This window comes from Lonchura striata, chromosome 2 (assembly GCF_046129695.1).
Source record: "Lonchura striata isolate bLonStr1 chromosome 2, bLonStr1.mat, whole genome shotgun sequence".
NCBI lineage: Eukaryota > Metazoa > Chordata > Aves > Passeriformes > Estrildidae > Lonchura > Lonchura striata.
The window spans coordinates 15,116,170-15,129,242 of NC_134604.1; the positions used below are offsets into that span (position 1 = coordinate 15,116,170).

The 13,073-nt window shown below is 42.7% G+C and overlaps 1 protein-coding gene across 6 annotated transcripts in view; it reads left to right on the forward strand.

The window, feature by feature from the left end:
* Positions 1-13,073, forward strand: part of MPZL1 (myelin protein zero like 1) — a 37,828-nt gene that overhangs the window by 17,147 nt on the left and 7,608 nt on the right. For 3 of the 6 annotated variants that reach the window (XM_077781188.1, XM_077781189.1, XM_031505838.2), the window contains 3 exons: positions 76-289; positions 6,084-6,216; positions 9,464-9,569. In XM_077781188.1, coding sequence (XP_077637314.1) covers positions 76-289; positions 6,084-6,216; positions 9,464-9,569 — 453 coding nt within the window. Of the gene's footprint in view, positions 1-75; positions 290-6,083; positions 6,217-7,769; positions 7,856-9,463; positions 9,570-13,073 lie in introns of all 6 variants that reach the window. The other 3 variants (XR_013339441.1, XM_077781190.1, XM_077781191.1) reach the window with 3 other exon arrangements.

Sequence of the window (13,073 nt, forward strand, 5' to 3'; positions counted from 1 at the left end):
TAATAGTGGGAGAAGCACGGTGGCTCTGTACTTGCTAATTGGATTGTTCTTATATCCTCTTTTCCTTGGCTGCAGTTTTTCTATTACTCTAATGGCAAGTCATACCCTGGAAAGGACATACCATTTAAAGACAGGATCACTTGGGCTGGAGATCTTAACAAGAAAGATGCTTCTATCACTATATCAAACATGCAGTTCCGGGACAACGGCACGTACATTTGCGATGTCAAGAACCCACCTGACATTGTTGTCAAACCAGGAGAAATCCGAGTTAGAGTTGTGGAGAAAGGTATTCATTCACCCTATATGATTTTTTTTTTTTCCTTCTCACGTGGTTTTTTTTTTTTTTTTTTTTCCTCTCCATTCCTTGTCTAAATCACTTTTATTGGGGGTGGGGGAGTGGCCTGAAGGGAACAATTGTTTTTTTAATTCTCTTCTTCCAGGTCCTAATAATAGAACCAATATCTTGTCAGCTGTTTAAAAACTGTATGTCATACACTCTTCCTCTATGCCCACTAGTTCCACTAATTCCTAATTCCTCTATGCCCACTAATTAATTGTGGTTTAAACAATTATTAGGAAAAAGCTGATGGAAGGCTTGAAAACACATCTTCTCATTTTGAAGTCCTTTGAATATATTTCCTGCATTATGCTGCATCAAGGGTTAGAGTGACTTACGAAATCTGGTGAATAAAGAGAAAAAAGTAGCAGAGCACTAAGTAGCAGAATCAGTTTGGCTCTTTATTTGCCTTTATCATCCAAAACATTTGGTTGTTCCACCTCAGCTGGAGGTCAGCCACAATGTGATGTTTTTCTACAAGAAATGATTGTTACAGTAATTGCATTTCCAAATTTATAGTTCAGGAAGGACAAGAATAAATGTTGAATTCATAAATGGCAGTGCTGATGCAGCTATTCCATTAGTTTTAATATGTTAGGGAAGATACCAGTCTGTGGAATGATTCTGCTGCCAGAGCAGGTATATACCCCTGCTCAGGAGGTCATTCTGTGTTCTTATGTTGGAAAGTTCTCCATCTAATTTTTCTCTTCATGGTACAGTTTGGGTTGAGCAGGACCTCTGGAGGTCCAACCATCACTTAGAACTTTGTTTCTAGGAAGTTTGAAGCCTGTATAAAATATGGTCTCTTTATTTTTTCACAATGATAGTAACTATAAAGAAGCAGTAAAGCAGCTGCTGGTTTGGCAAAGTCAGGCTGTCTTGGAAAAGCCTTTTCAGATTTTAACCCAGGTTAAACAACTAAAGACTGACCTCAGTAGACCTAATTCAGCTGTTAATTTTTCAACAGACTTGCATGCTGTCTTCGCCATAGGTGGGGCATCTGGAAGAGAATCTGATTCTGAATGGAGCCCTGTATTTGAAACACTTCTCACCATCAGTAAAAATGCTGCAGGAGTTCTCTTCACATTCTTAGAATGACTCTGAAAATGGGTTTTCAAGCTCTTGTAATAGGTTGTAACTCATCCTGAGCTGAGCTGGAGCAATTTTTTCAATTGGAATAAATGCATGATGACACTTGTGCATATTGGTTTTTTACTATGTATGCATCTAATGGTTCTGAATTGTATGTTTGGTGGTATAAACTGTTCTAAGCCACATTCATTTTTTGCACATTTAAATCATGTGATAGATGATGGGTTACCTTAAGGTTTTGGATTAAACATTTAATAAGTTCCCTGGTGGCCTAATTTTTAAAAATTGCCAAACTAACTGAGCTGATTTTCACTGCAGTACCTACATGGTGTTTGTACAAACTGCTCTATCAAGTGTGTTGGAACAATTCTACTGGCAGGGATGAAAAGCTGTTTCTTCAATAGCCTATCTGAATCTAGAAAAGGACTACCATTTGAAGCCTAGACAACAGAAATTAATAGGAAATTCCAAGTTCTTACATTAGGCTGACCCTACTTGTAACAAGAAAAGCAACTGTGTTCAAGAGCCTGTGTTACCTGGAGGTGGTCAATCTTGGATCTGAACACACATGGGGGAAAAATTAGAATGGTATGAAAATCTTTACACTTAGGAGCAATGAAAACTTCATTTTCCTGCCTCTTTTATAAAACTGATACTCACACGCTCTCAGTGAAATGGAAATTGCTCTTAACTTCAGTAATACTCGGTGAAAAGTGTTCTCTGAATGGCTGTTTTTTGTTTTGTGTTGAGCTGTTAAGTACTGGCTTTCAGAGCTGTTGTTAGGTGCTATAACTGTGACTGTCTTTCCTAATGAAGTCATTGGCTGCTCTGGAAGTACTTAGGAGGAATTTGTGTAACTGTGAAATGGAAAATATAGCAACGATTTTTGAAAAGCAATAAAGCCAGGCTCTTAGTTTCACAAGCAAACACTAGCATTTTTTTAATACAGTCTTCAAAAAGGTTTGCTAACAGGATCTAACTGCTGTCCATCACTCAGATTCAACCAACCAAAAAAGACCCTAATGAGTCAAAGAAGTGACAAAATGATCAGTTCTAACATTTTTTCAGTAGATACTCTGCACTATGGTTTTGGATTGTCACTTGCTTCCTTGCTCTGATAAAATGTATTTTCTGGTACACAAGGCAGCAACAGGTCTGCTAATGCAGAAATGCATATCTATTTTGATGTTTTTGCAGACAGTTATTCCTGCACTTCTTGAAAGGTGAAAAAGCACAGAAACTAGGGAACTCTTATATGCCTCAAAATAAATTACTTCATTTTTGCATGGGCCTCAAGAGCAATCATATCTTACATATCTGAATATTACTGCTTGTAGGACTCTCCTCCTTAATAGCAGATGGATCCCTGGGCTGCTGAAAGGTCCTTGAAAGAATATCTTCCTCTACATTGTGGTGCTTATATCTTCATTTTTAATTTCTTTCTAAAACTCTGAATTGCCATGTTGCTGTTGTTGCCCATAAAGAAAACACAAAACAACCGAAGTCATTTTATGCGGTGCTTTATTGAGGGCCCTGGGAGCCTGAGGACTAATGTCCAAAGTCAGAGCCCCCCAAACTAACAAAATCATTGCATTTATATAGGGTCTATATCAACAGTTGCTCAATTCAGCACATATTTGTCTATGTTACACTCTAACAATCAAATTAATTCTTGTTTAAATTGAACATTCTCTATGATCATAAATTCTTTCCACTCCATTAGATAAAAACAATGTATCCCCACGATCCCCAAGATCTACCTATCCATCTTGTCTATTACTGCCCATTCTTGGAATGCATTCTGAAATAAGTTCCTACTTCCTCAGCATTCCGCACTGCCCTTGCCTAACAACTGTTTCTAACAACACACAGCTTATGGCCTACTAAGAAATTCTAAACCTTAGCCAAACTACTTCTACTAAACTCTTATTAGTCTTAAATGCAACACTATGATCTGGCATATCACACTGGAGAGCCAGGAAAGCTGCTGCTGTGATGGTTGGATGAATGATGTTATGGTCAGTGAAACAGCCAGGCGTCAGGTAGCCCTTCTGCTGAAAGTCAGTGAATTCCAAAGGAGCAGGACTAAATGTAAGCCCTGTTTTCTTTGTATGATGCCCTGCCTTCAGGGTGCTGCTGGTCTGTTGTCCCTGCTGGAACGAGTCTAGCAAAGGGCAACAAAGATGGTCAAGGGAGTATTCCAACTCTCATATGAGGAGAAATGGTGGCAGCTGGGATTGTCTGGTCTGCAGAAGAGAAGGTGGTATGATCTAGCCTGCAAAAGAGAAGAAAGACTCTGGAGAATCCTCTTACCAGGTATTCATGTACATTGCTAGCACCTAAAGAAGACTGAGCCACGCTCTTCAGTGGTGCCTAGTGACAGGACAAGAGACAATCGGCATAAGTTCAAACCTAGGCAATTCTGTCTGCACTTAAACCCCCACATTTTTACTGTGGTTGAACGCTGGACTAATGTGTTGGGTTGGGACAGCCTGCTTTTATCTAGCAGGAGACCACAAAGGTATCTCCTGTGAGAAGCTGCTGGAAGCTTCCCACCATTCTGGCAGAGCCAGTGGCTGATGACTCTGAAGATGGACATGCTGCTGGCCAAAACTGGGCCAATGAGAGAGGCTGGTAATGCCTCTGTGATGACATATTTAAGAAGAAAATCAAAATAAGGTCACAGGGTTTTTGCTTCTAGTCAGAGAAGAGGAGGAGGTGAGAATATGTGAGGGAAAACAACATGGAGCCACCCAGGTCAGTGGAGAAGGAGGGGAAGGATGTGCTCCAGATGCTGGGGCTGAGATTTCTGTGCAGGCCCTGGTGAAGCAGCTGTGCCCCTGCAGCCCATGGAGATCAATGGGGGATGCAAAGGTCTATCCACCCACAGCCCCTGTGGGAGGTGCCCATGCCAGAGAGCGTGGATGCCTGGAGGGAGCTGTGATCCAATGGAAGACCCGGTGGAGAGAGGGGGCCCTGCCTCCAGGCTGGAGCAGCCTGTCCTTGAAAGACTGCACCCCATGGAAAGAGAGATCCATGTCACAGCAGTTTTGGGAGGACTGCCTGCCCGTAGGGGAAATTCACATTGTAGCAGGTGCAGTTTGGCTGCTGCTCGTGAGAGTGGACCCACTCTGGAGAAGTTCATGGAGAAATGTCTCCCATGGGAGGGACCCCAGAGCCTCATGGGGGAAGGACTCCTCTCCCAGAGCAGCGGAAGAAGATCTTGGTGATGGACTGACCAAACCCTCCCCACCCTGTCTTCCTACGCTGTTGGTGGGAAGGAGGGAGGGGCTGGGGAGGAGGTGTGTTAAGGGCTTCTTTTACTTCTCATTATCCTTCTCTGATTCTGTTAGTAATACATTTCACTTTGCAGCTACAGTTGAACTGGTTGTGCTCTTGAAATACTTCTCCTGGTCCTTATCTCACTCATGAAGCCTTTGTTAACTGTTTTTAACTTTTCCCTCCTTTCCCCCAGCAGGGGAGGGTGAGTTTGTGACTCTTGTGGGTGCCTGGCATTGGGCCACTGTCAAACCATGACAGCTAGGCTGCCTGAAGAGTCTCCCATCCTTGGAGACAAATCCAAAGTGGACAGAGTATTGAGCAAACTCTGCTACTTGACCCTGCTTAATTTAAGGCGGGGGTTTGGACTAGACAATTTCAAGACATCCCTTCCAACGTCAACAATTCTGTGATAATCAGATGCAGGTGTCTGAGACAGATTTTTATATATAGGTGTAGATTTTACCTGTTGGATCTTTTGCTGATTCACCTGTATTTGGGATTCACTTGTATTTGGTATAAGTAGCTGGAGTAGCATGGAGTCTTGTAAGAAACCCTCTGGCCTGAGATGTTCCTTGTGTTAACCATGATGTGGGGGGAAGGAAAGGACTTTGTTTCTCATTTGTAATGGTAGTCTGTGTATTCTTTGACTTGTAGGTATTTTGTACTCATTCTCTGATTGGCTTTTGTTTCTGGCTGCTCTTTTTTGGCCTACTCTCCCCCAAAATAATATTAGGGAAAACGTGAGTAAAGCAATACTGTGTTCTTCTACATGTTTTCCTGGTATTGTACAATGATCCTGACCTAAGAAGGGAAAAAAATGAGTCTATAAAAATGTACAGGGCTGTGTTTTGAGACACCAGAGTAATGTATAAACACTGCTAAGAGTGATCCTGGGTAGGAACTCTGCTGTGTGCTGCATGCTCCCTGGAGAACACCCAGCATTCAGCACTCCTAGTGGGTTAGCAATGTGCTGTGTCCAAATCTGCTTTCAAGCGTGCCTGCCTTTTCCTGTTGACCTCGCTGGGAATTGCCAGATGGCTGTAACTCGGTTTTTTTCCCCTTCAGATACAATATGAGACAGGGTTGTCCTCATTGTCACTTGTGTTCCCTGACATGTAAAAATTTTTGGTTCAACATGAGCTCTCTCCTGAAGGACGGTGACACTAAGAACACTCCTGGTGTGTGCTCTGTTCATGTTACTCTGCTGGCTGCCTCTGCCACTGCCACTTAGGCTGCATGCTGTAATTTCTGGGTATTACCCTAGTGCCTCCTGCTCTAAACGAATCCAGGCTCAAGGGCATTTGTGGTTTGCACTTCAGTTGAGGAGGGAATGCAGAAGAGTTGAATGTTTTCTCCCTTCTCTCCGCAGACAGCCTGCCTGCGTTCCCCATTGCCACCGTGGCGGGGATAGCCATCGGTACGGTTACAGGTCTCTCATCGCTCATCTCTATTGTCGTGTGTCTTGTCATCAGAAAGAACAACTCTAAAAAACGATACTCTGGGTAAGAGATCTCCCTCCTCACCCGTGGCTGATGTGAGGAACAGCAGCAGGATCAGAGGGAGGGCTTAAAGGGGGGTAGGAGTTGTTTCAGCCAAGCCTTGGCAATCACAGCTAGAGATAAGGTATGGTCATGTGGAACTGTGATCATCTGCCTTTAGTGGTTACCTCTGTATTGTGCTTGAAGAGACCTACTGACCATGAGTTGCACCCTAAAATCACTAGGTGTTGAAGATGAGCCCCAGACACAAGGATATATGCCATCAGAGCATTTAATCCAAGACCCCCTAGCTCTGGTCTGTTCCCCTCCCCTCCAGCTCTCCTTTCTTTACCACCTCCAAAGGAAAAGCACCACATGTGCACTTTTAAGGAATGCTGTGTGTTGAGATCAGGACTGGATTTTTCTGTTACCAGTGTCTCTACCTCCTAAGCCTGGACCAAAATATTTGCCAAAAACCCCTTCATCACCACACTTGAAAGTAAGGAAAGAGTAGCCACTCTGCATTCACTGTCTGTTTTTTGTTAACTGTTACCATCCCTGCAGGGTTTTTAGTGTTAGGAGGATAACTCCAAAATGAAGCACAGTTCTTTGAGTGGGGATATGAAAAAGCAACAAGAACTGACAAAGCCAGAGAGTCCTGGGGTGATGAAACTTGCTGCTGGTGGAGGAGATGCTTCCTTTTTTCTCCTCTCTAATTAGCTGGTAATTTGCTTCTCTAAGAAAAAATGAAAATTAGGTATGTAGTCTTAGAAACAACCTCAAAACATACAATTTTCTTCTGTTTTTTGCCCAACAAACATTCCTGCTTATTGCAGGTTCTTTGGGTTGCCTGTGGGATAAAAGAAAATAACTCCAAAAATAAGCTTGTGGGGATTTCCAAATTAAACTTTGCCCTGTCCTTTTCCCAGCTGGAGAGCTTAGACAAAGTTGGCTATTGCCCAATGGTAAGGCTAAATACAGCAAGGGTGGCTGTGTGTGCTCAGAATTGTGTGGAAAGCCTGGTTTTCCCTTTCTGCATGTGTCCTTCCCCTAAGAACTGAAAAGAACCCTGCAGTGTCATGCACCAGCAGTGTGCCTGAGGTGGCCAGCTTGCCCTGCTGCCCACTGACCTGCTCTCCAGTGTCTTCCTGCTGGAGGACACATGTTGGTGCTGAGCCTGGAGCAGTAGTTCATGTGCTGTGATTTCTTGTAGCAGATTTAACTACTCTCTTGGGAAAGTAATCTCTGAGGTATAAATCCTGCTTTCACTGACCATGCCAGCTCTGCATGATGTGTAGAAAGAAACCACGTGCGCTGTGACCCCCTCCAAACTTATGGACTGTCTTCTACATGATGCTAACCCAGTGTGTGGTGGTGGAGAGAAGCACTTACTCCTAGATAACCATTCTGCCTTGAACTGAGGTGGGCTGGGGCCCTGTGTAGCATCTGGAACCCCTGCATGGCGACAGTTTCCATTCATGCTCTGACTTTGGTGTTTTTTTGTTTTGTTTTGTTTTGTTTTTCTTTCTGCCTTGGTGTGCTGGGATTGGATCCTGCTTACCTTCCTCTCCTTACAGAGATCCTGATATAGACGCCAGATTGGGAATGTAACAGGGCTGGGTCTTCTCTTCCAGTCCCACTAGACACCATGGTAACTAATCAAGTTGGTGGTTGCTGTTAATATCTGTGTGTGTGTACACATTTCCTCTTCCTTTGCTGACTAACCAGCTAGCTCTCTACTAATATCACTGTAATTTGTGCTGGAATCTGTTGGCAAAGGGATGATGCATTTCACTGGGTGCTTGGGTTTCATTGTCTCGTGTCTGACTGGGGTGGAGTTGTTGTTTATCCCAGATGATGTCCCTCCATCTCTTCCAATAGTGAACTTGCCAGTGCATTGACTAAACCACAGGAAATTCAGAGCTCTTTCTGTGTCAAAATAAAAGTAAATTCCCTGTAATCGTTCCTCTGGCTCAGATAGCTTGGGTGTTGGAAAACTTGCAGGGATCTAAATACATTAGTTGCTTAATGATTACATTTAGGTAGTGTAGATCTGAGGAGTTTTGTGAATAAAACAAATAATGATTACATAATTTTGGTAACAGAAGGGATGCATTGTTTTTGAGACAGTCACAACCCCTTGCCATGATGGCTGGAGTAGTATTTTTGTTCTAATTCTAACTGCTGCATGTATGAGGAGCTAAATCTGCTGTGGTAAGACCTACCAAAGGGTGAAAAATGCTTGCCCTGCAAGGAGGTGATCTGCTTAACATCACTGTCCTCTTTTGTTTCTGTACTTAATTTATACACTGTCTACAAAGACTGAGGGAAAGAATGCCTAGTGGTTAGAGGGTTGTAGCAGAGGGCACACCTGTGACTGCTGCCAAGGAGATGGCTGCTTAACTCTCCTGGGTGCTTACTGCATTGCCCAAAAGTCACCAACTTTAAGGGCATTTGCTCTGTGGTACTAATTTTTCTGCCACAGGCTTGTTTTCTTTTTAGTCCTGCTTTAAGCAGATGAAAGTAAGCAATTAGAAGGTGAAAACCAGGAGCTTTCTTTTAGGAGTGTTGGTTCTCACCACAAGACTGTTCTTTTGTTTGAAAATCAAGATTTGCCTGATAAGGTATTCAAGTAGCTATATAAGGGCACTTAGCATAAATGTCCTGTGTGACTCTTGAGGTAATTGTTCCACAGACTGGTGTCTGCTGTGAGAATTATTTTGGGCTCACAGCCTAACTATAAAAGCAAGGGAACTAATGCAGAGTTGGGTAGGAAGTACCTTGCTGGTTTAGAGAGCTGGTGGCTCTTGCAAGTGTTGTCTCTAACTGTAGCACTGGTACAACATTTACCTCAGTGACCAGCATTGTTTAGCATTTAGTTAGAAGATAAGTGCTATTTACCACTGTTAACTGAGAAGGAAACACATTCTTTTAGAGAGGCTGAGTTGAATGGGAGTATCTAAGGACCAGGGGTTGTGGAGGAGCTGCTGTCCTATGTTAATAGCTGCTCCTTCCTGTTGCTTACCAGTCAAACTCAGAGGAATGACAGAGAAATGTCTCGGGAGAGATGGAGACTTGTGTGTGCTTATATCAGAGTCCATTATGTTCATTTTTTTACTTTGGCGTAACCCACCACATTTCATCTTGCCATCATTCGTCTTTTATTTTTGTTTCTTTTGTCTTTTTTTCTTTTTGTTTTGTTCCGTTTTGTTTTGTTTTTCGTGTGCCTCTTGAACATTGTCGTGCAAACTCTGCTCTGCCACCTCGTCAGCTGCAGTACCTCTGAGAGCTTGATGTCTCCGGTTAAGCAAGCTCCGCAGAAGGCGCCCTCCGACACAGAGGGCCTGGTAAACAGCGTGCCCGCCAGATCACACCAGGTAAACTGCTCCTGCTGCTCCCTGAGGAAGGATTCCCCCCAGCCTGGGGCAGCTGCTGTGGACAGCATCCAGGCAGGGTGGGATTCGTGCATTAGGGGCTGTCTGCTGGTGAGAGTGCGTGCGCTGCACAAGGGGTGATCAGGAAGCTGGGACCGGTGAGCTCTGCTGTAGAAGGCTTGGTGCAATTCAAAGAGCAGCATCTTCATATATTAGCTGAGATGGAGTTATACACCCTTTTCATACTAAATTATAAAAAAACATGGTTGTGATCTTGTGTATTAACATACAGAGGTATAGTGAAGTGCAAGGATGGGGAGTGGCCAGTGAGTATCTGTTTAACACAGACACAATACAGTGTCTGTCAGATATGGGTCACCCCATAAAGCTGCCTGGTCTGTTCTGGGATGGTAATGGGGAAGAATTTGCCTTGCACTCTCATGCCCCATGGTACTTCCTTCACAATGGGAAGAGCCAGGTGCTGACCAGTTTGCAGATGATTTGTGCTGCTAAGAGCTCTCTTCTGCTGAATCTCCCAACTTTTTGTGGGCTTGAAAGCGCCAGTCTTTGTGCTTGCTACAGCTGGTAAGTTCTGCTGACTTTATCCAGACTTAGCATCCCATGGGAGGGGACAGAGCAGGAGTCAGACAGGGATTCTATGCAACGGATCATTACCTGTTAGTAGTACAGGATTTCCTTATTTGGAAGCTGTTTCATTCCTCTGGATTTGAGTATTCCTAGCAATTTTCCTGTGAAGATACAGGTCCTGAGAGAGTTTAAATTCAAAATGGACTTTTTCTTAAATACCCACCTTTTAGCAAGTGGCTGCCGTGTAGTGTGTGCAAGTCAGTACCTGTTTTCTTAACTTCTTCTGATAAAATAATGGAGATGTGTGTTAATGAATTAACAATACAGGAAAAAAAACAAATGTCACCTCAGTAAAGTCAAAGCTCCTACTCTCCTGGGCGTCTGGTTTAGTTTTGAAATGTATTGTATTCTGGGCCATGCAGTATTTCCAAAGTTTTAGCACACAAGCCCACAAAGCTGCCTTCTGCCTTCAGAGATCAGTTATTCACAGAGGCTATATGATCATGATTTTAAAATAGTCAGATTTTGACTGGAATAGGTCTTGTAGGAGCAGGCTGCCTGTAAGGCCTGGATAAAACTTGTCTTTTCTAGATCATAGGAGATGCTTCTGGAATGGGTGAATGAGACAGGTGATTCCTACCATCCTCCCTTCAAAAAAGAAAATGAAAAAAACAAACAAAAAAAAAAACCCAAAACAAAGCAAAGCAAAAAACCCCAAACAAACAAACAAACCAAAACAAAAAAAAAAAACACCCCAAAAATACAACAACAACAAGATTTTGCAAAACCAGCATGGTGAGATTTCTGATACGGTAGTTGTTGGAGTCAACATCCATAGGTGAAAAACCCAAAAAGTTTTATCTGATTATTGTCATGGCATTAAGGAGTACTTGCAAGTGCCCTGAGAGCTACACACAGATGCTATTCTGTGCTTACATCTTGAAAGCAAAAATACTCCAATGTTTTGTTGTGAAAACTTGTGGTGTCTTCACCTTTTGATGTCCCCAGGGTTCTGAGTCTCAGTGTGCTGGAAGGAGCAGCAGAGTAAATCAAAACTTTATGATACTAACTCAGAATCAGGGTGCTTTTGCCTTTCTGTAGTCACTCCAGTCTGTTTCTTCATTGACAGAGCCCTCCCTGCAGGTAAGTTCCTAAAAGAAAACACCAAGCATGAACTCTGCTGACCTCAACTGAAAAATATTGCAAATGGCTTTTGTGTTGTTCAGTTTTAGTTTAGTTTTTGGATTTTTAATCTCTTTTGTCAGACAGAGTTTCTTTTTGTGGCAGACATTTGTAGCAGCAAGTAGTTCCTCTATCTCCTGTTGAGCATTTGCCCCATCCTTACAGAACAACTAAACATACTTAACTGTTCTTTACAAAGATCCAGAGCGAAACCAGGGTAGATCAGATTTTGAACAGAACGTTTAAACAAGTGAGGAAGCTAAATTTCAGTTGATTACACATACATTGCCAGCTTCTAGCCATTGTGTGGTTGTTTCTTTAAGGGTCATATCAGCATACAAATCAACATATTTGAAATCTTTCATCACATACAAGTAAAATCTGGCGTTACTTGGTAATCAAGAAATGAGTTGTATTCAAGCTTTTGAGGTGTTGTGCAGGTGAAAGACAGATACTCATTCCTAGCAGTTCCCAGAGCTGTTGCAGGCTGTTTGCTGATTCAGGCACACACTCTTGTCTCTTGGAATGCCTGGCAGTTTTAGACCAGTGGCTCCCACAGTCAATGCTGTGGTCAAACAGCAGAGGCCTGTGGTCTACCTTGTAGCTTTTTTTCAAGGTAGGGTGTGTAGGAAGTGAATGAATGCTTTGTACTCACTGGTGGAAAAGAACTGTGAATACAAACAAAACTGCCTCTGCGAGTTAGAAACAGTAACAGAGGTGTTCACTTTTAAAGTGGCATTTAAATGAATTAAATGACGTTTATTCATTTTTAAATTTATGTATCAATTCAAGAATCAGTAATGGAGTATTTGTTTGCATCACAGCTGAAAGTGCACTGAAACTGCACTTCCTTTGTTTTGAGTGCAAGTTACTTAGGTGTGGACCTTGCTTTTTGGAGTTTGCATACCTGATTCTGTGAGTGTTCAGCTGCTTGAATCAGCTCTGCTTGTTTTCACTGTGCCCTCCTTCTCAGCAGGTATGTTCTGTCCTGTCAGATTTGTCTGTGGTGGTTCTTGCCCATGCCATCATTCTCTAGTGACTCCTGTTCTACCATGACTTCTTTGTGTGGGTAAGAAACAATTTACAGTGCAGGCAAGAACTACTTGGATTTCCCACATGGATGTTTTTGTTTAGATCCCAGGACCCTGAGAAGGAGCAGTTTGCAATGCCAAGAATCTTGATTGAAATTTCAGATAACTTTCCCAGAGCCTGAATCTGTGGTAGTTGCAACATCATTCAGAATCTGAGAAATTTGAAAATTCTGCAGACTACTGTTGGACCATGGTGGTCTAACTTTGTAATTCCTTTTTCTTTTTTGTAACTTGCAATTCGTGACTCTGCTGACAAACCCTTAGCAGGTACACTTACTGATCTTTTCCCTTCAATTCTGAATGGAAAAATTGCAAGGCTTCAGGAAATGCTGATTTTGTATAGCAGTGCTGGTCTATCTTCTGGTTCTGAAGAGTCAGGATGAGCTTACTTGGGATTAGATGAAAGTTCTGAATTGTTTAGACAGTTTTTAAAATGGAATGCTTATAGTCAGCTAGAGAATCAGTTGGCAGCAAATCAAATAGATGAACACTGCAATAAATCCTTGGTCCCTCTTTTTCTCTGTGTTGGCTATCTACCACTTTTTTAGGTGACTGACAGTGAACACATTAAGACAGTGATAGCTGGGTTTGGATCAGCTGATCACAGCAGTCAGTGTCCCCACACAACTAACATGCTACTTGCAGC